Source organism: Notamacropus eugenii, chromosome 1, assembly GCF_028372415.1.
Source record: "Notamacropus eugenii isolate mMacEug1 chromosome 1, mMacEug1.pri_v2, whole genome shotgun sequence".
Lineage (NCBI taxonomy): Eukaryota > Metazoa > Chordata > Mammalia > Diprotodontia > Macropodidae > Notamacropus > Notamacropus eugenii.
The window spans coordinates 325,717,574-325,741,219 of NC_092872.1; the positions used below are offsets into that span (position 1 = coordinate 325,717,574).

A 23,646-nucleotide genomic window follows, 5' to 3' on the forward strand; every position below is an offset into this window, starting at 1 on the left:
GCAACTTAGAACTCCATAGCTAAAATAAATTAAAATATCTAATGCAATTTCAGTTTGTATATTTGTAGTTGTGTAAATCATACTTATAAAATTAATACAAGCATGATTTTATGCATAAAATAATAAATAATTATCCCAGTTTTCAAAAGGTAAGAGTAGAGTATGCAAAACGTAAATTAATGGGCTCAACTTTAACTCCTATAAATTTCCTAGTGCATTTTAAAAAAGAATGATTAGTGAGCATTTTCTTTTAAAAAAACAAGAAAGAAAACTGATCATAAAGGACCATAATGACTTCATTAAGAACATAGTTTGTAAGACCTATACTTTTTATACCTCTATACCTTTTTTTTTTCATAGGGTTACCAAGACAAATCAGAGAACTGTTGTAAATGTATTTTTCCTATATTTTGGCAAAGAATTTCAGTTTATCATTACAGTTTTTGTGGACAAGATAAAGAGATGTGGGCTGGACAATAATATATTTCAGTGGATTTGAAAATATTTTAACAGATAGACCTAGAGTAGTGGTCATTATTGTTTTAATATCAACTTGAGACTCAGTGTGGCATAGTTAGAATTTTACATTCGAGTTAGAAAACCTGTTTGAAAAGAAGCTTTCCTTCTGAAACTTCCTAGTGTGGGGATTAAAATAGTCCAACCTATGATAAAAGGGACTGAGATAGACTCAAAGCCAATGATACTTTATCAAAGTGTCCATGGTCTCCTCTAATGAAGTGGACCTCAGATCTTCCTTGTGATCTGAGATGCCTCCTTCTTCTGGGACCTCATTTTTATAGGGTTTGATATCTAAATACGCAAAAGAGGCATGGTAAAATACAGAATCTCATTGGTTGATAGTACTCTTGAGGGGCAAAAATGACACATTAGTAGCAGGGTCAGCATGGGACATCTCCACTGACTAAGTGGTCATAAGATGGTCATCTCCTCCTATGGGACAAGAGAGAATGGTCTGGAAGTACAAAAATAAATTGGAGAACTTTCCATGTAGTTGAGTCACCTCTGCCACCCCAGACTTGGTCCCCATGACAAGGAAGGTGAAGGGCCTCTAGTTAGCTTCCTATGATTAAGCAAGTGATCTTACAATCTCCAGTTCACAGTTCTGGGGCCTAATATACAGAACTTATAATCAGTACCCCTATGGAATCATATCAAGTTGATTGATATTGATTGGAATAGAGTAGGGGTCTAAATGAATTATTTCTCACACTAGCTATGACTCTGGGCAAGCTATTTAACATCTTAGTCACAGATCAGTTCCTAGGACTTAGTAGATGTCTTAGACATTTTTGTATGTGTTGAAGGAATTCCCACCTTGTTGTAACTTCTGTGGTGAAAATGAAGAAACTGATTAATATCCAAACGATTGCAGCCAGGATCATGAGCATGGTGTTCATGGCATATAAGAATTGGTAGAAGAAACTCAGGTTATGTAACTTTGAAAAGATTTAAGGAGAATATGACTATCTTTAACTATGTGAAGGGATCACTTTTGAAGGGATTTGACTTCCTGAAATCAAATTAGCAAGCATTATAAGGCACTTGCTATGTGCGAGGCACTGTGAATACAAAAAAAGTGGGAGGAGAGGAGAGCAAAAAACATCTTCTGCTCACAAGCTTACAGTCTAATGGGGGAAGCAGTGGAGAGACTAAGCGTTATTGTATAGCACCTCCCATGTGCCAGACTTTGTGCTGAGCACTTAACAGATATCTCAATCGATCTTCACAACAGCCTAGAAAGTAGGTTATTAACTAGGAAGAGCTATTATCCCCATTTTACAGTTAAAGAAACTAAGGCAGATAGAGTGACTTCCCCAGGGTTCCGGTTCACATAGCTAGAGTCTTGGGCCAGATTCAAATTTGGACTCTTCCTGACCAAAGCTATAAACAAGATATATGCAAGATAATTTTAGATGTCTCAAAGGGAAAACACTAGCATTAAAAAAGGCTAGGAAAGACTTTTTATCAGAGTCTGATTTTTGTTGAGTCTTAAGGAAATCAAGAAGTAGAGATGAGGAAGGACAGAGTTCAAGGACTGAGGAACACCCCATGAACATCCCTGGAATCAGGAAATGTAGTGTTATGTTTGAGGAATAGCAGAGAGGGTAGTGTCATTGGATCACAAAGTATGTGGAGAAGAGTAAGTTGTAAGAAGCTTGGAAATGTAGGAAGGGGCCAGGTGTAAAGAAGGGCTTCAGAATCTAAACAGAGGATTTTATATTTGATCTTGGAGGAGACGTGCTCAATTTAGGAAGATCACTGATAACTGAGTAGAATGTGTCCTAGAGTGAGGAGAGATTTGAGTCAGGTAGACTAACTAGCAAGCTATTTGAGGAGAGAAAGGAGAACATATGTCCAGTTTTGCAAAGGTTGAATTGACATGATTTCGCAATAGATTGAATATGTGGTATTGGTGAAAAGTCAAAGATTATTTCAAGCTTGAGTGATTTTACCAATGGTACTGTCCTTGGCAGCAATAAATAATTTGGAAGAGGAAAATGTTTGGGAAAATGAGTTCAGTTTTGTACCTGTTGAATTGAAGATATCTTTGGGATATCCAGTTCAAGAAGTCCAGTAGGCATATCTCAAGAGAGGTTGGACAAATAGATCTAAGCTTTATTAAATCTCTGCTAGGTCCTGAGATCACCAAATGAATCAGTATAGAGAGAAAAGAGAAGAGTAAGGACAGACCCTTGGGGGTCACCCCCATGGTTAACATCTATGACATGAATAAAAATGAAGCAAAAGAAACTGAAGAGTGGTCACATTGATATGAGAACTAGGAAAAGGGAAGTGTCATGGAAACCTAGAGGGAAAAGAAGGAAAAAAGAATGATCAGTAGTAGCAAAGGCTGCAGAGAGGTCAAGAAAGATAAGAATTGAAAATAGACTGTTAGATTTGGAGGTTAAAAAAGCATTGGTAACTTGGGAAAGAGTAGTTCCACTTGAATTACTTCAGAAGCCAGACTGCAGGTTGGGATGAGAATTATAGGAGATGAAGTAGAGGTAGAGATATCCTTTACACTTTAGGCAAAAATGAAAGAGGACAGCTATAGGGTGATAGGTAGTGGATCAAGTGAGAGATTTTTTGAGGTTACAGGAGATATGTGCATGTTTTCAGACAGTAAGGAAGCAGCCAGTAGACAATGAGAGACTGAAGATAAATAGAAGAATTTGCTAGAAGAGATAGGATGGAAATCCTGAAAAATGGATTAAACATTCTGCCCAATATCAGAGGGCAGAGCAAGAATTGGTGGAAGCTGCTTGCACTCTAGTTTGATATAAGAGAAAACTTCCTATAATTTACAGCTATCCAAAAGTGGAATGGGCTACCTTGAGAGGTAGGCACTTCCTCCTTCCTGGGAGACTTCTAAGAAATGATGGATAACCACTTCTCTATGTATTTTATAGAAACAGTTGTTGTTTAGGTATAAGTGGAAATAGATGCTCTCTCAGCTTCTGTAACTTTTGGATTCTGTACTTTATATTTCTAAAGAAAGAGATTGACGAAAAGTATATTTTTAGGGGAGTGAAGTAAGAGGAAAAATTATTCTGTTTCCCTCTTTCACAAATGACTGCATGTTTCTAGAAATATTTCCTTTCTATCATAATAACTCACATTTTATATAGTACTTTGAAGTATGCACAGTACTTGCAACAACCTGTGGAGTAAGTAGTTTGAGCATTATCTTCCCTGTTAACTTTAGTATGGTACCTTGCCTGGGGTCACACAGTAAACCTTAGAGCCATGATTTAAATCTAGGTCTCCAGCACTCTGCTATACCACACTGCCTTTTAGGCAGTTAGCAAACATTTATTAAACACCAACTATGTTTGTTCCAGGCATTGTGCTAAGCTCTGGGCTTACAAAGTAGAGGTCAGTGTCCCTGGATCAGTATTGGGGTAGTGGGGAGAGGGGTGGCAAAGGTGGAAGATAACCGAAGTGGGAACAGGGCAGGATAAATTTATGAAGGGTTTTGAACACTAAACAGGAGATTTTTTATTTGATCCTGGAGGCAGTAGGTAGCTGCTAGTCTGAATAGGGGTTTGACATGGTCAGACCTGCATTTGAGGATCATTTTGGCAGCTAAGTGGGAGATGGACTGGAGTGGAGAGTTTGACTGTTGTCTGATTAGATTGTGAACTCCTCAAGCACAGGGATTGCATTTTTGTCTTTCTTGTATCCCCAACAATTAGTGCATAGTAAGCATTTAATAAATGCTTATTGGGAAATCTGCTCTTGGCTTGTTGAAATGGAACTTCAAATACATATTCTCCTTAGAAATGTTTCTATGTATATGGTTAGGTTCTGTAGTAGTTTTGTTCCACTATACTTGAGGCACAGTGTGTTTCTATGAAGGAAATGCCTAAAATATAGCCTAGGATAAGTTAAGGATTGCCTTGATTGATGAAGGGTAACAAAGGAGAGTAATTAGTGGTTTGTTTGTTTTTAATTGCTAGCTTAAATGAAAAGGTTTTTTTAAATTTTTTACTGAGCCCATGAAGAACTTCCTCTTACCAACGTAGAATAGCACTTGCTCTTGTGTGTGTTTGTCCTTTGTTGCCGAAGAAGACCATGCCATCAGAGAAATGATGACATGACTTGCACTTGACTTTGTTTTGAGTGAGGGAGGGCTGTGCAAGTCACCAGCCTCACTACTCCTCCAGAGCCATTTGGATCCAGTGAGCAGCTATTCATCAGGATGACTGGAGTTGAGGCAGTTGCGGTTAAGTGACTTGCCCAAGGTCACACAACTAGTGAGTGTCAAGTGTCTTGAGGTGAGATTTGAACTCAGGTCCTCTTGACTCCTGCACTGGTGCTCTATCCACTGCACCACCTAGCTACCCTACATGGTCTTGCAAATTGTAGTTGAATGGGACACTTAGCTAACTGCTCATTCAGTGACCTGTCTGGATTATACAAGTAGTATCCTTTTTTCTCCTGTCTTCAGTAGATTACCCTCACTATTATCCCTCCCTTTGGTATTCAGTTTTCCCCCAACTACTGCTTGCTTCTTCTACAGACACACCTAATTCTTCCTCACTAGATGCTACTATGCCTACTAACTATCATGCTGTGTCTGTACTCCCTTTATCTGCTGAACTCTGAAAAAGCCATCTCCAATAGGGGCCTCTAACAACCTCTCCCTTTGCAATCTGGATTCCAGACTCATCACTTAATTGGAACTTCTTTCTCCAAAGTTACAAGGGATCTCTTAATTACCAGATCTGATAGTCTTTTCCTAAACTCCATCCTTCTTAATCTCTCTGCAACATTTGATACCCTCTTTTCCTCAGTAGTCTCTCTTCTCTTGAGTTTTTGTGACATTATCTCATGGTTTTCCTCCTATCTGACCGCTTCTCAGTCTCTTTTGCTAGATAATCATTCATATCATGCCCATTAATTTTGTGTATACCCCAAGGCTCTACTTTCTTACTCTTGCCATTCTGTTTCTTTCCTATCTTTAGTTTACATCCAGAGCTGACAACTGTAGGGAAGTGGGCCATTTCCCAAATGTCTTTGTATAACATTCCTCATACATGACAGTGTCCAAACATGCTGGAGGCCAGGGGCCTTGTCACTGGCTTTGTGCTCGGGGGCCTTTGGTACTGGCAGCTTGCTCACTGCACTGGGGTGGCCTGGCCTACTCATGCTTGTTGTTGCCTGGTTTCTGGGGCTGGCAACTTGCCTCTCTGTGCTGGGGCTGCAGGCCTCATAGCTAGCCTGCTGAGCCAGGACTGATGGGCCTCTCTTGCTGATCTGGGCTGCAACTAAGAGCCTCCCGCTGACTTGCCTAAACACTGTGCTGGGCCCCACTCCTCTTTCATGCAAGTGAGACAGGCCTTTCCTGAAGTCCTTCTAAGTTATCTTCAGCTGGAAAATTGTTTTTAGTTGGCAGAATTCTACTTTCATCCATGGAAAAGTGCAACAAAAAAAAATGTGTGCAAGTGCTTGATTACTCTCTGGGGTAATAAAGCTTCATTTCAAAACTTCTGTAATATTTAACTAGGGTAAAGTGTTTTGGTTTTTTTCCAAATCCTATTGTGAAAGCAGTGGACTTCTGAGATTATCCTTTTGTAAGTTATGTTCTCCAGAATCCATTTGGAGGCTTGATTTAATGTTGTTTCTGAGGGAAACTGAGGAGCTCAGGCAGCTTCTTGACTTCTCTCTTACATCTTGACTCTGCCTCTCATGTCATAGAATTCTTTTCCTTGAAGATGCAGCTCAAGTGCTACCTTCTACATGTAGTTTTTCCTGATCCCCTCAAATTCTAGTGCCCCTCTCAAGCTACCTTGTATTTAACTACTTTGTATTTACTAACATTTATTCTATGTTCTTTTATTTATACTTGTCTACCCCATTTAAATGTAATCTTCTTGCTTTTAGTGACTATTTCATTCATTTTATTGATGTCTTCAGTGTCTGGTATATAGTAAAGGTACTTATTACTTGTTCGTTGATTGATTACTGTGTACCGCTGGAATATTCTACAGATTGAAAGCATTTGCAGTTTTACCAGGGATGAATGCATTTGCATAAATTCACACTACAGCCCCACCGTTATTGAATTTTATTGTTTCTGTATTATTTTTTCCAATTTGGTGAATATGAGAGGGTATCTTAAAGTTCAGCAAAGTTCTTTTTGGAAGAAGAAAAACAATATCTCTTTTTATCTGAACTGCCCTAGAGTCAGTGATAATTGATAGAATTGTAGAGGTAATTCTCCTTTTCTGTTGTACTATTTTATAGAAAGAGAGAGAGGTGGTATTAAAATCATTTGGAATATACCCACAATCCTAAAATAAGTCAGAAATTAAATTTTGCATTCCTAGAAAGTTTATTGGTATATGAACTTAGCTGGCCTCAGGTTCAGAAAAATCTAGTTTCAAGAGCTACCTCTGAACATATGACTGTGTGATCCTGAGACAATCAGTTATCAGTCCCAAATAACTCTTTAACACAGTAAGTTAGAAGCTGCTAATCTATATTAGAAGTGGAATTTCCTTACTTGTGAGTTTTCTATACCCACAAAATCAAAAAGGGGGTGGGGGGAGGGATCAGGGCAAAAATAAACCAAAATTCATTTCCCCTGAATTAAGGACATAATCTCAGAAGTCCACTGCTTTCAAAATAGGATTTGGAAAAAAAACAAAACACTTTAATCTAGTTAAATATTATAGAAGTTTTGAAATGAAGTTTTATTACCCCAGAGAGTAATTAAGCATTTGCACACATATTTTTTTTTGCACTTTTCCATGGATGAAAGTAGAATTCTGCCAACCAAAAAGGGCTTCCCCTGCTAACTTCATATACCATTATATGAAAATAGAAAAACTACAGTCAGTTAGACTAGTCCTCCCTTATGACTCCACTAAGATCTTCCTCTGACATCTCATTATGGCATAGAGATGATCCTAGATTCTTGAAGGTTATGCCAGTAGAGCTCAAGGTCTGGCAGATTCTACCATAAAAGTCATTGAGTATAAGCGTCAGACCATATATGTTAGCTAAGCTATATTCAGATAGGCTGGCTGCAGGGTGAATTTTTGAGTACAGGGTTTCTTGAAAACCATCTACTAAGACAATGCTGTCAAACTCAGAAACAGAGAGAAAACCACAAAATAACTTTTTCTTTGTTGGATTTTCACTTATTTTGCTAAACATTTTCCAATTACTTTTTGATCTGGTTCAGGCACACTGGGGAGTTTTGACATCTCCGTACAAAGACATTGACAAAATCACTGATCTTCAACATATAAACAGTGGAAAGGAATAATATGTCTAGGAATGTTAGTCTTTCAATTAAAAAACATCCTACTTTTCAGAAATAATATATAACTTTTTCTCATTTTTACATTTCCAAACCTAATAGTTAGATAGGCTTTGAATTAGTAAGGCTAATGATGTCAGTTTTTTCACAAACTTAAAAAGTAACTCAATTTAGATGTGCTACTTAACACTATGGGTTTGTTTTGGGGATTTTTTGTGTTTGTTTTTTTAACAACAGCCTTTTAAAAAAAATTTTGTTGTACATTTTAAGCTTCTTAATAGAATGTAAGTTCCTTGAAGACAGGAATGACTTCATTTTTTTGTCTATGTAGCACATCATGTAGCACAGCACCTTACACACAGTAGGCATTTAGTTTGAGTTGAAATTGCAATTAAAATTTCAGGGGGAAAATTATAATTAGGGCTACATATGAAAGTTTTCCTTCTCACAATATACAAAAGCAACATAGAATTATTACTGGGACATAAATGGAATTATTTTGGAAGTGATTATTTTGAAAAGTTCTAATACTTCAAATAGCCTAACCCTGATTTCTGAGGTTTTGTTTTCCTTTGCATTAAAAGGATATCAATAAGCTTTGACACCACAGTGTAAACCATGTTATCATTTTAACTGGCTTAATTATGGAAATGTTTTCTTTTTAATTTTTAAACTTGTTCTTAAAATTGAACCTATGTTGGAGATAATTGTCACTGTCCTCATGGGATTGCATAGCATCATGTTCTTGATGTTTGTTCATCTTTTTCTTATTACACAAGAGATGAAAATTAAAAGTTAAGACCAGTGTTAAAACTAACAGGATTGCTTTCTTATTTCAAACAGCTAGTTAAAGGTCTTCAGCAGGAGCTGAATCGATTATATTCGCTTTTCTGTGCTCGGAATCCAGACTTTGAAGAAAAGGGGGGTAAAGTCTCAATAGTATCACATTCCTTAGGATGTGTAATCACTTATGACATAATGACTGGCTGGAATCCTGTTCGACTTTACGAACAGCTGATGCAGAAGGAAAGTGAGGTACCTGATGAACGATGGACGAGCTATGAAGAACGACATCTCCTGAATGAACTCTATCTAACTAAGCAGCGGTAAAGTAATAATGATAATAGCATTTCTTTAGTACCTAGTATATGCCAGCACTGCGCTAAGCACTCATTTAATAGTAGCTATTTTTCTCTTTAAAGAATGACCAGTAAGTGAAACTCTCTTCCAGAAATTATTATACTTGGAATTGGCATTGTAAAGATAATAAATCTTAGACCAAAGATTACACCATTACATGCCCTAGTTGAATTTGAGGTATTTAAAATATTTTATTCATTTCCTTATGTTTATAATAAATACATTTATCTCCCTACTTTCTCTCCCTTGGTCTTTACCTTCTGTTTTACTGAGTGATTTTCTAGTTTCTGTGTAGGATCTTTAATGACATAGGTTTTAAATTTGGAAACTTTTAATGAAAGCTTAATGAAAATGAAAACTTTTAAGAGGGATGTTTAGAGAACAGGGAATTTTCAAATTAAGAAATTACATAGAGTAGTAAGACCAAATCTCTTTTTGAAATGCTTAGAAAATAGAGTATTATTTCAAGCCTATTTTGTTCATTAATTATAAATATAATGTATCATATTAATTTTGTGAAGGTTTTAAAATTTACTTACTATATCACAGGTTGAAAGAAATAGAAGAAAGATTGCAAGGACTGAAGACATCAGCTATAACACAAACACCTGCCTTAAAATTTAAGGTATGTAAAGAAATATAAAATTTGTATTGTTCATTTTTGTATGAGTTTTTTAAATGTCATTTCGCATAAGACAAAATTACAACTGAGAAATGAAATTATTTTAAATATTTAGTCAATTCTACTTCAGCTCCATTCTTTGTGGTAAAGTCACTGATCTTGAGTTCTGTCGATGGTAATGCTTCTGGGCTATTTCTACCCACCATCATCTTATGTTCTGAGGGACTACAAATTAATTTATTTTTCATTCAACAAACATTTTTTTTTGAGTGCCTTTTAGAAGCCATTGTGTTAGCTATATTGGGTGGGAAGGGATTCAAAATTATAAGACAGTGTTCTACCTGTAAGGATTTACCTAAGGTACATATAATTTCCTTCTACAAAGTTCTGCTCTCGTACCCCATCAGAATGTGGGGGTATTCCCTGGAACTTCCCTCAACTTGACTTGATTCCTATTCCCCTTGACAAGTTCCCTCTGGAGTCTCCATCTTTGAGAAGAGCTTAGGCTGACCATCCTTCATTCCCCTCTTGGTTCTGTTTCTTACTCTATGAACTTCATCACCATGCCCCTACCCAGCTGCTATTTTCCCTACTCCTGTGGCCAGCACATAGTAAATACCTAATAAAAGCTTGTTGCCTGCCTTAAATTTCTACTAAGCTGGAAATGTCACAAATATGAGCCTGCCAGCAAACTGTCCACTTTCTGAGGACCAGCTGCCTAGGTAGGAAAGTAGCCTGGCTACATGAAGAATTCTTTGGCCATGGCAACCCTTAAAATAAAGGAAAAAAATAAAAGAAAGTGAAAGAAAAGAAAAATAGAGAAAAATGTAAAGGTATCCTCAGGAGTTCTTCTACAGGAAGAAGAAGGGGCATAAAATGCTAAGAATCATCATTTTAAGATCATCTCTACACTTGAACTCAGAACGTAGTAGTCTTTGACCAGTAGCCAACAAATGGACATACTGCTGGAGGAACTGAATCTTACCAATCTTGGCATTCTCTCTGTAAATGAAGTCAGAACAAAAAAAAAAGTAGAAGAATTTGCAGCTAAAGAGATGGCCCACAGTTTCTTCTGAGAGAGACAAATAAAGGATTTGGCAGAGTTGGTTTTATTGTGTTTCTTAATACAACAAGAAACATCATTTCATAAAACATCTGGCCATCACAAAATGGAGTGCTCACAAGTACTTGCCAAAAGGCCACTGTCAAATAATACAATATCAGTTTCAGAGAATGGAGGAGTTGTGGTTCTATGAAAAGTTTGATAATGACCTGCCAGATTTAGTAAGCATAAACTTAGATAGTAAGCAACTTCACTACAGAAGTGAGAATGTATGAGAATAGTTAGAAATACTTTAAAGGACATGTATCAGTGAAAAAGAGGCCAAAAACTTGTTGACAGCTCAGTTTCATGTCTTTATACGGTAAATACTTTTTTGAGAAGAGAAGCACTGGACGTGACAAGCACTGAATAGCGTCATCTAAAAAAATAAAATTGGTTATATGTTAATCGATGGGAAATAATTTTTTACTGATATAATCATTCCTAAATTAGTTTTCTTTTTATAGTCAGAATACCAACTTGTTAGAACAAGGATAAAAATTAATACAAAGTTAGAAGAATAAAAATGAGAAAAATACATCCCCTGGAACTGAAACAACTTAAGCCTAACCTAATCAAAAAAGTTGATATATTGAAATGGATCTGTAATTTCATCAATTTGGTGGTTCTTTCCAGGGGTGAAGATTGCAACTTTCATTCCTTCCCATCTTAGGTGACTTTCTTCCTCACCTAAATTTATCAGAGAAGTTCTACCCCAACATTCTGGATGCTTTCTTACTTTGTCTTGACATTGCAACAATAACAGTGGAGCACTCTAGATAGCAACTCGTCATCACTCTAAATTTGATCATCTCATCGTGCCTATCATATGTTTATCTGATTACATCTTTTACTCTTTTTCTTCTTTAAAAATCTTCATTGGTTAGATGGTTTAGCTTGCTCACACACCCTCACATACCTCTCCATTGTTCTCTGTATGATACTTATTTCTAGTTCCTCAGATATTATTGTGTCTCATGTCTCAAAGCCATGTGGCAACAGTGACAGAATGTTGGTATTAAACAGATGATTCCTGTGGTTAAAACTAGTTTCAGAAACCTTGGTGGGAGACTTGGCTAAGCAAAGCCATACAAGAACATTTAAAGATAACATGGAAGGAAAATAGCAACCAGAACAAAAGATCTAAAAGATTTGTTTGATAAAGATTTTTACCATCAAGGAGAGTAGAGCCATCTCACTTGGACTCTTAATATTACATGTACTTACAGAGAAAATAGAAATGGCATAAAAGAGATCAAAGAAGAGAAGAGCAGCCAGATTAGACCAAATATATGAGAAATACCTAGTGGAAGTGATATAATTGTGAGGATATTGAGGAATATATTCACAGAGTATCTGAATGGAAGATACCAACTACATGATGGGGAAAAACTTAGACCTTGTGCATATGAAAAAAGAAAGAAAATAGCGATAACTACTGGACTATTCATCTATTTTCCCATCTTAATAATTTTCTGTTAGTAGAGAAGAGGCAGGTTTTTGCAAGTATATTCCACAGTGAATCATATCTTCACAATCACATACTTGTGTAAAATATCTAATGAAGACTGGATCCAGCTGTTTTTATTGTTTAATTATAGAAAAGCATTTGATTCAGTGGAGCAAAATGTTGCCTTAAGGATTTTCCTTAAATTAAGTAGCTCCCTTTCTACATTAAAATCATTCAAAATTCCTAAAATTATATAAAAGTAAAAGCAACTTCTTTCAGTTATCCAGTGATTATATCAGGTGAGGCATATAACAGATGTATATTTACCACGGGCAGATGTTTCCCGTTGTCATAGAGGAATTCCAGTTCATAAAGTTGAAAAGGAATTTCCTGTTAATGATGAGGTTCACTAGATGCTCTTGTTTGCAGATAACATTTTAGTTATTGCATCAAGCCCCAAAACACTGCAGAACTTCCTTGACAAAATTTATAAGCATGCATTAGACTTTGTCTAACTTTTCACATAGAAAAAAACAAGCTGTTAAAGAAAACATGATTTCCATATTATACCAGTGAGTTAAAGGGATATACATTTACATGTCAGAGGTGAGGCTTAAACCTAGTTCTCCTTGACTTCATGTCTGGCTGTCTCTCTACTATGTGACTACTTTTTTTTTTGTATAAGTTTCTACATACGTACACACACACACACACACACATACACACACACACACATATATATATATATATATATATATATATATATATATATATATATATATATATATATATATATATATATATACATATTCTATAAATGTTTTAGGTAACTAAAGCAAATTGAATTAAATTTTACAGATGTAGGAAAATCACAAATAAAAGAAAAAAGACTACTTTTCATCAGGGCTCTCTAAGCCTCTAGACCTCATTGTTTCAAATGTGGGCTGCAATTTTTTTTCTCAAAATCTGGTTTATCAAAACCTGAGAACAACTTAGAATTCTTGTTTTTCAGCATGTCCTTATAAATGAAAACAACACATGCTTTTTATATTTAGGAACAAATAGCTTTGAGCAACGCAAAGGCCCCCAAATCCTACAACATTTCTGCACCAATGACACTTAGACCCAAGCATGAAATATCCTTTCACCTTGAGAATCTCTATAAAGTCACTCCCAGAAAGGCTAGTGTACTATTCTATTGGAGTAACCTTTCTTTCCCAGCGTTCCAGATCTTAGAATTTAGAAATAGAAGGAGTCTTAAAGATCATATAATTCACTTCCTCATTTTATAGATGAAGAATCTAAGGTAAAGATTGGACAAGTCACTTAATCTAAATTTCACAAATTATCAGTGGCAAAACTAGAGATTCAGACTCAGGTTCTCTGATTCCAAACCCATTGTTCTTTCCCTTACATCATGCTGCCACTCTGTGCTCAACTAACATATTCTTACCAATGCTCAGTCACGGAAGCCTCCTCATTCTCATTTGAACATCCCTATTACCACACACAGAGAAGATTCCCTAGGAGTAAGATGTTTTTGTCACTTGTGTAGAAGCAGTCATCTAAAAGCAGATTTTTTGTTACGTAGGCTAACACAAAACCTCTCCACTGGAGCTTGCTCTTATCTGCCCATTTAGATATTTGTGTATAAGGGATAATGTGCTCTTAACTAACGATGTAGAATGGTCTATGTATCTTCCCTTTTTCTTTTTTACCCTTTCAGCCCTGCTTGGACTAAGGGAGATATCCTTTCCCAAAAGACAACATCCTAGCTCCCCAAGGGCTAGTCAGCTAGCTCAGTTGGTCTTTAGCTCACTCTCATGAAGCACGTGAAAAACTACCTGTACATGAAATAAGAAGTTTCCCCCATCCACTTTATATTCATGTTTCTGTAATAAATGATTTACAGCTTACACATCATTATCACATATATTGTCTCATTCATTTCTTAAAATAATCCTATGAGATAGGCCAAGATAATTCTCATTTTACAGCTCTGAAAATTAAATTCAGACAAGTTAAGTGACGTACCCAAGTTCATATGACTAGTAAGTAGTAGAGCTGGGACAAAACCTAGGTTTTTGGACTCCTAGTCCAATTTGCTTTCTGCTATGCTGTCAAAAGTTATTGGTAAGTCAAATTCTACATTAAATACAGTATTGGACCTTTCAAATGTAAAGGATACCTGTGATATATCCTTTAATTTAAAATGAATAATTTGTAATTTGATTTTTTTGTATATCATTTTTTTTGCAGAATTTGCTTTTTTTATAGATGAAATTTTTTATAGAAAAAATTACATGTGTAATTTAGTAAAAAAAAAAAAATAGACAAAAATAAATGTCATACTTCTTTGCAATGGACATTAACTGAGAAATCTTATTTTCGGCAGCAGAGATCTCACTGCTAGGTATAGCTCCCAAAGAGATTATAAACAGAAAAAAAGCAGTACTTCTGTGGTATCAGAGACCTGCAAACAAAGTCGGTGCCTATATTTTGGTGAATGGCTAAATAAACTGTTGTATATTAATTTAATGGAATATTACTGTCTACTTAAAAATGATGAATGAAGAATTCAGAATAACATAGAATAGCTTAAATAAACTGACAAAGATCAATTAAGCAGAAACCTAGACAGGAATATCACATGAAAAGAAAAAAAAAACAAACCGAAAAAAACCTGAATGCTGTGTAATTATAATAAACAAAATTGGGCCAAAGAACTGAGAAAATGCATCGTTCTCTCTTCTTCACAGAAGTGGTAAACCAGGAAAATCTTGTCTAGTTTAGTTAGTGTGTAGGTTGATTTTTTGTGTGTGTGATAACAACAGTGGGTTTTTTCTATTTTTTAATTGATTTATTTATTTTTATTGGCAACATTTATTTACACAAGATTTTGAGTTCCAGATTTTCTCCCCATCTCTCCCTTTGAGCCCTCCCCAAGACACTGTGCATTCTGATTACCCCTTCCCTCAATCTGCCCTCCCTTCTATTACATCCCTCCCTTTCCTTATCTCCATCTTCTCTCTTTTCTTATAGGACAAAATAAATTTCTATACCCCATTACCTGTATTCCTTATTTCCCAGTTGCATGCAAAAACAATTCTCAACATTCATTCCTAAAACTTTGAGTTCCAACTTATCTCCCTTCCTCCCTCCCCACCCATCTCCACTGAGAAGACAAGCAATTCAATATAGGCTATACATGAGTAATCCAGTCATAGATTTCATCCCTCCAAGTCTCAGTGATATGTATGAGGCAGAATTTACCTTCTTTCATTAGGACCTCCAATTTCTCATTTGTTTGCCTGAACTCTGCGCATTTTCATATCGACGTTTGATGCCATGGGTTTGTTTTCTTGTATTTCTTTGTGCTGTAGCTTTTTCTCCTTGTACTATTTTCTTATTCCTTTTTTCTGTCTATTCTCTTTAGAATCTAACTTAAGGGAAAGGCCTAGGCAATCTTTACTCTCACTCATCCTTTTTAGTGTAAAGCTTTTTTGATTAAATTTGCCAGATACCTAGCAGATATGTCCTTAATAGTCTTTACAGTGTATTCCATCTCTGACCAGGAGTCTGTCAATTCTATATTGTAAGAAATGACCCAGAAATCCAAAACCCATTCTCAGATGTTTCCCAAATCATTGTTTCACTTTTATAGCCTTTACTAAAGGACAAACAGCAGTGAAGAAAACACAGCATGTGGCCTTGTGACACTTTTTATTGTCTAAGGATTATGATTGTTGGCAGTGCTTTTTAGTCTTCTTCTGGAAATGTTACTTGTACCCATGTCAATCACCAAAAGTAGGTAGTTGTTATCCAATTGGAAATTTCTCTGTTATGTCTCAGGTTGTTGTTGTCAAGTCATTTTTCAGTCATGTTTAACCTTTCAGGACCGCGTTTGGGGTTTTCTTGGCAAAGATACTGGAGTGGTTTGCCATTTCCTTCTCCAGTTCATTTTACTGACAAGCAAATGTAGGCAAACAGGGTTAAGTGATTTGTCCAGGGTCACTGAGGAGAGAGCAGTTTCAACAGTAAGAAGCTAGATTGCTACAATGGAATGGAATGAAGAGATGATTCTCTTCTAAGGTGGCTTTCTGAAGGAGTTTAACTGAGAAGGGGAGAAGAGAAGGTGATAATGGGGATGGTTGGATCTAGTATGGATTTTTTAAGGAGGGGAAAAGACATTAGTATGTCTTAGTAGATAGTAGAAGGAAGTTCTTGAAGATATAAGAGGAGAAGAAGAAAATAGTTTCAGTTTTGTCAGTAAAGTATGAGATGAAGTCCTCAGCTGGGGGAAGGGTAGGGATTGCGTATGAAACATGCTTAGGGAGATGACAAAGTTTGGAATAGTTGCTATTAAAAGTTGGATAGCAAATGGTATAAGAAGATATGTTTACTACAGCAAAGGCCCATTTGATATTAGGTAACATACTAACGTAAGCTTGTATTACACCCAGTTCAACATTTTTTCCAGCTCTGTGACTTCTTGTGAATAGGAATGAAGGAGGCAAATAGTGAGAGTAATCCAAGGTTGGGTTTTGGCCAGGCATGACTGGAGTAGGGCAGGGGGCAAGAGAGTGGAGTGTACAGGATAATGTAGAACTGAACTGATTCACAAAAGCGTCAAACTGAGGAGTGAAGGGATTGAAGGTCACAATATAAAGAATAAGGTGAAGGCTTAGCAATTTGCTCTGTGAGAAAGATATCTCCACATTATATCTCACATCCAACACCTTTCTATTCACACAGTTTTCACTCTTCACTCTTGCTAGAACTATTGCAGTCTTCCTAATTGTACTTACTGCTCAAGTCTTTCACCTCTCCAGACCATTCTTTATAGAACTGCCAAACCGATTCTCTAAAAGTCCAAGTCATTCCCTGCTCAATAAACTCCCTTGCCTCCTCCCTATTGCCACCATCATCAATATAAATTCTTTTGTTTGGCATAGGAGGGAAGGAAAGCAAAAAAAGAAAAGTGACTTGCCCAGGGTCATACAGCTAGGAAGTAATTGAGGCCAGTTTGCAATTCAGCCTTCCTGACTCCAGGCCCAGTGCTCTGTCCACTGTGCCACCTAACTAGCTGCCTCAGTAGCTTAAGTTCCTTCACATCCAATCTCCTGCCTTTTTTTCAAGCTTATACATTATTCATTACCCTCATTCTTTGAGCTAACCTGACCCATTTCTCATACAACATTCCATTTCCCATTTTGTTACCTTTACATGTTAAATATGTTGTCATCCATGCCTGGAATGTACTTCCTCTTCACCACTGCCTTGTAGAGTCATTGATTTCTTTCAAAGCTTATCTCAGGTACTACCTTTAAATGAATGAAGTCTTTCCTGAGGCCAGCAACTGCCAGTCTCCCTTCTTCCCCATTACCTTTTATTTTGTGTGTGTGTTGTATGTACATTGTGTGTGTGTACTAATACATAAGAGACATACACGCACATAGTCTCCTTTAATAGAATGTAAACTTCTGAGAGTACGGATTTTAACTTCTCTCTTTTTTTATTTTTGTATTCTAAGTACCTGGCACATAGTAGGCATTTAACAGATGCTTATTGATAGATTATTCAGTCATTCTCATACTTGAATACTTTCTCCTTCTGCCACATTTTCATGACATTATTACTTATTCTTTCTCCCGTCAATTTCCTTTGATGGTTTATAATCTCTGTTATATCCTTCATTTACAAGTATACCATAGATCTTAGTCTGGGACTTTATTCTCTTCCCTGTCTCTAGTCAGTAATCTCATTAGATTCCATGAGCTTACATCTCTATACATATAACTTTGAAATCTTAATATCTACCTTTCAATCTGTCTCCTGAACTACAGTCCTGAATTATGAACTGCTTATTGGATATTTCTACCACAGTGCCCTAAAGGGCAGTGAATGTTGCCCACAAATGCAACATGGCCAAAGTGGGAATTGCAGTGTTCTCCCTAAAAGCTACTCTTAAGCCTACTTCTTAATTTCCCTTTCTCCATCAAAGATGTACTCACATCCTTTAGTTACTTGAGTGTATCACTTCAGGCTCACTGGGAACAGTGTGATACAGTGGGATGAATAATGGCTTGGAATTGAAGGATCTAGATTCTTTTCTTGGATATGAACTTGCATGTGCAGTCACTTTTGCTCTCGGAACTTCAGTTTTCTCATCTGTAAAATAAGGGAGTTGGATTAAACACCCTCCAAGGTCTCTTCCAACTCTAAGATCACAAGATCTTCAACCGTTCACTCTTTTCCCCATCCAATCTACTACTGCTACTACAACGTTTAATCACTTTTCTCCACTCAAAATGAGATACTTCAAATTCTAAGCATTCCTTACCAGGATTATTACCATCAATCACCAGCTTCTTGCCTTTGGGGTAACGGGAGAAGACACCATTCCATACACTAGGATTCCTGCCACCCAGGTTAAAAGGAGAAACTACATTCCTTCAAGCACCAGATTCTTTTCTTTTTGGAAAGAGGAGAAAACATTGGGTCTCAAGCCTGGGTTCCAGCCTTCCTCAGGAAGGGGGGAAACACCATTTCAACATGCACCAACTTCTTACCTTAGAAATAATGGGAGAGGACCACAGGGCTTTTCCTGCCTCTCACTGGAAGAGAAGAAACACCATTCTATCAAGCACCAGACTACTTATTCCCTTCCAGGGAATAGGAAAAAGGCCTTTTCCAGTCACCAGCCTGGTCTGTTGCCTTGGAGAGAGTAAAACCATTTCTTTAGCTTCCAGCATTTGTACCCTTACCTGAACTGCCTAAGGGCCTGAGAAAATTCCAACCTGAGACAATACCTCTTTGGACAACGAATCCATATCTGCATTAGAGGCTTGTCTTAAGTGTCAATTTCTTCAGGAGGCCTTTTGTAGTCCTTTCTCTCCCCACAAAAAAAAAATTTATTTTGTTACTTTTTTCACATTTGTTTGTCTATGTGCATGTTTTTTTCTCTGCATTGCTTATAAATTCCTTAAGGACAAGAAATGGTTTGTTTTTATCTGTATATCCCTTGCACCCCCACAGTGCCTAGCACATAACAGGCTTTTAATATTTATATTCTGAATTGAATAAATGAGGTTTATTCCAGCTTTAATCTTCCTTGATTCTGTAAATAGGGCCAAGAGCTCAGTCTGTCTTGAAGATCCAATTAATTGTCCAATTCATACTTAGTTTCTCTTCTCATGCTGAATTTTATTTTCAAAGATGTCAATATTTGAAGGTGAGAGATAACATCCAAACAACAGTATCATCCCTTTGAAAAATTCTGTGTACAGTAAACTTCTTACTTAAAGTCTGTGCTTTTTAAGAATGCACAGTGTTCTGTATTGTAACTGAGACAAGAATCCTGGGTTCTAGTACCAGTTTTCCCAATAGATCTTTGTGTGACCTTGAGTAAGATTATCATCTATCTCTAGGTTTGTTCCTTTATCGGTAAAATAAAGAGGATTGAATCTTAAATTATTTTTCTTTGTTTCCTTCAAATATGATTTATTTAGGATTAATCATTTTCTCTTTTAGGTTGAGAATTTTTTCTGCATGGGATCCCCACTAGCGGTTTTTTTGGCATTACGTGGCATCCGTCCAGGAAATAGTGGAAGTCAAGACCACATTTTGCCTAGGATCATATGTAACCGGTTACTAAATATTTTTCATCCCACAGATCCAGTTGTGAGTTAGAGTTATAAACTTTTTCTCTCAATGTTAAATTTATTATTGAATAACTGTGGCACTCTGAAAGAAACTTTAACTTGACCTATAATTATTTCAGCCCTCAGATTGCATTTGTAGCAGTTTTGCAGAAAAAATACTGTACAGAGAATGTGGTTTTAGTTTATTACATGTAAAGATATTTAGGCCATAATAGAGCAATGTTTTAGAATTTGCAGATTTATATTATAGTTTCAAAATTGAAATTGAGGCTGGCCTCAGGAATGGTAGCCTAGCAATGTGCATTATTGAGCCCAATTTTTAATGTTTGTTGCATTTTTCTTATCACTAACTGATACTGAATATATGACACATCCTCTTTGAAATGTGGTTAAAATAGTAGTAAAGATACACAGAAATTCACAGCTGATAAATTCCAATAAAGGATCTAGTAATAAAATCCATGACCTCAGAAGTCTATACATACATACACAAAGCAGAAGTAAGAAATAAAATGAACATATAATTCATTACTAGTTCAGGAAGACACATTTTATCTTATAGTTATTCATATAACAATATAATTGTATTGTAATAGCTGTTGATATGGGAAAGTTTTGAGGCATTGAAGGATCATTCATGTCCACACTGAAACAAGATCCAAGAGCCAAGGAAAGTGCAATTGAAATTGAAAAAACAGTGCCAAAAACTGACAGACCATTGCTGCAAGATAATCAGATTCTTAGAAAACAAGCAGAGAGGACAAGGCCTCTAGAAGAGTTGTTACTGTTTCCTGTACACTATGGCACAGACTGTTTGAAACTGGAACAACAGTGGGGAAGACCATCAAAAAAATAGCTGTTTAACCATTGCTGTAAATAAAAAATACTTGTCATGGGCAATGTAATACAAAGATTGGAAGTGATAAAGATTTATGAAAAAGGTAATTTTTGAAAGCTCACTTTTCATTTAATGTTAAATCAAAAGTATCATTAGAAGTCCAGGTTATCCTTTTAACATCTTGATATCTTCATCAGATTGCTGAAAGACATCTTCTCTGTCCCCTAACCCCTGCTTTCCCCCAACCCCCAAAGAAATGGATTTTGTTTTTATAATGGGCCTGGAATTCTTGTCCCTATTGAGAGAATAATGAATGCTAATAAATATATTGATAATACTGAGAAGCAGAACTGTTGTAAAATTACATAAATTCCCAAATGGAGATAGAATACTACACCTTGCACCATGCCATCTATCAAAAAAGTTAAGAAGTTTATCTAAACAATGAAAATAAAACATGTCAAAATGTTCCAGGAATTCCTGGATTTGAACCTCATTAAAATCCATAGGATTTAACCAAGGCTAGGCTTGGGAAAAGGGACTGTTCATATGGTTAATAGCCAATGTAATAAAAATGTGGTTTCATGATGAAGTATTAAAGAGTGTGTGACAAAATCTTGTGAAATGAATGCCAAATTGTACAAAACAAGTGATTATAGCAAAAGAAAGACATATATGACATGTTAGAAGTATTTTTAAGATGTCAGAAGTTGTAAGGTTAATTGTATGTCAGAAAGTATTATTTTCCTTTGCCTAAGTTTAATTCACACACTACTGTGGAATGTAATTTTGGAAAGAATATACCTTATTCCGTAAGTAAAAGGATGGGGACAGCATAGCTTTACATATTAAGAAAGTATCCTTATATGAGGAAATACAAGAATCAGCATGAGTAATCAAGATGGGGAGACCATTTTAATGAAAGTCAACAAAAGAAGAAACAGAATCAGTGTTGGAGGACCTCAGTTATCCAGACATCTATAATAGCATGCTTTCTGTGTAAAGCAGCTTCTTGATTTGTGTTGATAATTTCATTTTTCCAAAATTGGAGGAGTCAACAAAGAGTGGAAATCACAGGAAGTCTTGGGAGAAGTGACCGTTTCATCTTTGAATTTGTCATAGAAAACCAGAAGAAAATTGAATACAGTCTGACATCTGAGATTTTGGAAGAAAAGATTTCAGAGTTTAGGGAAAGAACAATTATCCAACCCTAGAATTCTACAGGAAAAGTCAACCCATGAAGGATAGGAAGCTCTCAAGAATGAAATTCTAAAGACCTTAAGAAAAGTAGTTAAGATGAGGAGAAAAAAATGAAGTGGTCTAAAGTATTTTGGATACACAGAAAATGTATCGACCAACATAGAGTTTTTAAAAAGACATGTACGAAGAATAAAGGCAAGAACAGGTAATGAAGAATCATATAAAAGGATGGAATGGTTCTTTAAGAATGGTGTCAGGAGTAATAAAATTTAGAATTTGCTGAGACTAACGAGGAAAGCTGAAGACAAGGAAAAGGTTGGGGACCATAGTGTGGTTTTACCCATATTGGGAAGAGAATTAAAAAAGGAATAAACTGTTTCTTGGGTTGGATGTAATGATGATAATTGATGGAGAGAAATAAGAGCATCTTAATTAAATCTTTGCTTTCTAAATTGATATTCAACCCTAAATATGAATACCTAACTGCCTTAATGAGTTCAAGTCACTAATCTCAGATGGGCTACAACCCACAGTACTGAAAGAACTGGAAGATGGAATTTCTATTGATCTTTGAATGATCAAGGAGTATAGGATACATAATGCAGAACTAGATATAGGCATATGCCCCAGGTGTTTATAAAAGTGGAAAAGAGAAGAGAATATACAAACTATAAGGACAATAGAACTTGACTTTGATTTTTGGAAAAATTCTAGTAATCATTAAAGGGGTGTTTCATGAAACGGAAGCAGTGATTACAGAAGGCAAAATTATTTCATCAGGAACAGGATACACCAGATTAATTCCATTTCCTTCTTTTGAAGGCATTACTAAGAATGGTTGATCAGGGGATTACTGAAGATACATTTAGTTTGCCTACATTTTAACAGTATTTACTATTCTTTCATTCTGTTGTGCAAAAGATGAGGAGGTATAAATTAAATATCCGGATTTAAAGTTAGATGAATTCAGAAATTGTTTGAATACCGTATTCAAAAAGTAGTCATTTTTAGTTTGATGTCAGCTTAGAAGAAAGTCTGCAGTGAAATGCCCCAGGGATCTGTGCTTGGACCTGCGATATTTTGACATTTTTGCCAGTGAGTTATATAGGAGTATAAATGACTTGTTTGTCACATTGACAGATGTCCCAAAGCTGGGACCTAACATACTTTTGAATTAGGAATAAATGTAAACTTGGACCTCACATGAGCTCAAAAATTCAGCATCATAAATTTAAGCTAGTGGAAGCATGACTAGACAATTACTTTGCTAAAAACATACAGTTTTTTAGTGTACTGCAAGTTCAAGCTCAGTGTCGATCATCAGTGTGAGAGGATGCCAAAAAGAACTAATACAAACTTAGGCTATGTAAAAGTGTTCAGGGCTAGGAATTTGATATTAATAAACATTTTTAAGCACCTGTTGTGCTTAGTGGGGGTGGGGGGGAGAGACAGTCTCTGCCCTCAGGGAGCTTACAATCTAATGAGAGTCAGTCAGTGATTGGTAGAGAAGCCAGGGAAGGGCAAAATGTTGCCCAAAGGAGGGTAGCCAAATGGGAGTTGAGGAGCTGTACCTCCTGTCTTCCCTCTTTAAATGAATGGAGATTGAGGATGCCCTGACTCTACCCTCCAATCAAAGGGGCAGCAGTACTGATGAAGTGTGAGTTTAGATTTTGTAAGATGGTGAAATTTCCCAATGCTGAGTTTACTGAGCAATTGATCGAGGAAGTCCAAAGTGAGTGTCGCCTACCAGGAAATGTGGAAATATCTGATAATACCACTACACTCTGTCCTGATCAACCCACACCTTGGGTGTTGTGTCCAGCACTAGTTAACACATT

At 36.3% G+C, this 23,646-nt stretch overlaps 1 protein-coding gene across 6 annotated transcripts in view; it reads left to right on the top strand.

Moving 5' to 3' along the window:
* The window catches only part of DDHD1 (DDHD domain containing 1), a 133,591-nt gene that overhangs the window by 95,271 nt on the left and 14,674 nt on the right, over nucleotides 1–23,646 (top strand). For 5 of the 6 annotated variants that reach the window (XM_072629685.1, XM_072629687.1, XM_072629686.1 and 2 more), the window contains 3 exons: nucleotides 8,636–8,898; nucleotides 9,482–9,557; nucleotides 19,640–19,789. In XM_072629685.1, the coding sequence (XP_072485786.1) occupies nucleotides 8,636–8,898; nucleotides 9,482–9,557; nucleotides 19,640–19,789 (489 nt within the window). The remainder of the gene's footprint in view (nucleotides 1–8,635; nucleotides 8,899–9,481; nucleotides 9,558–19,639; nucleotides 19,790–23,646) is intronic. The other variant, XM_072629689.1, reaches the window with a different exon arrangement.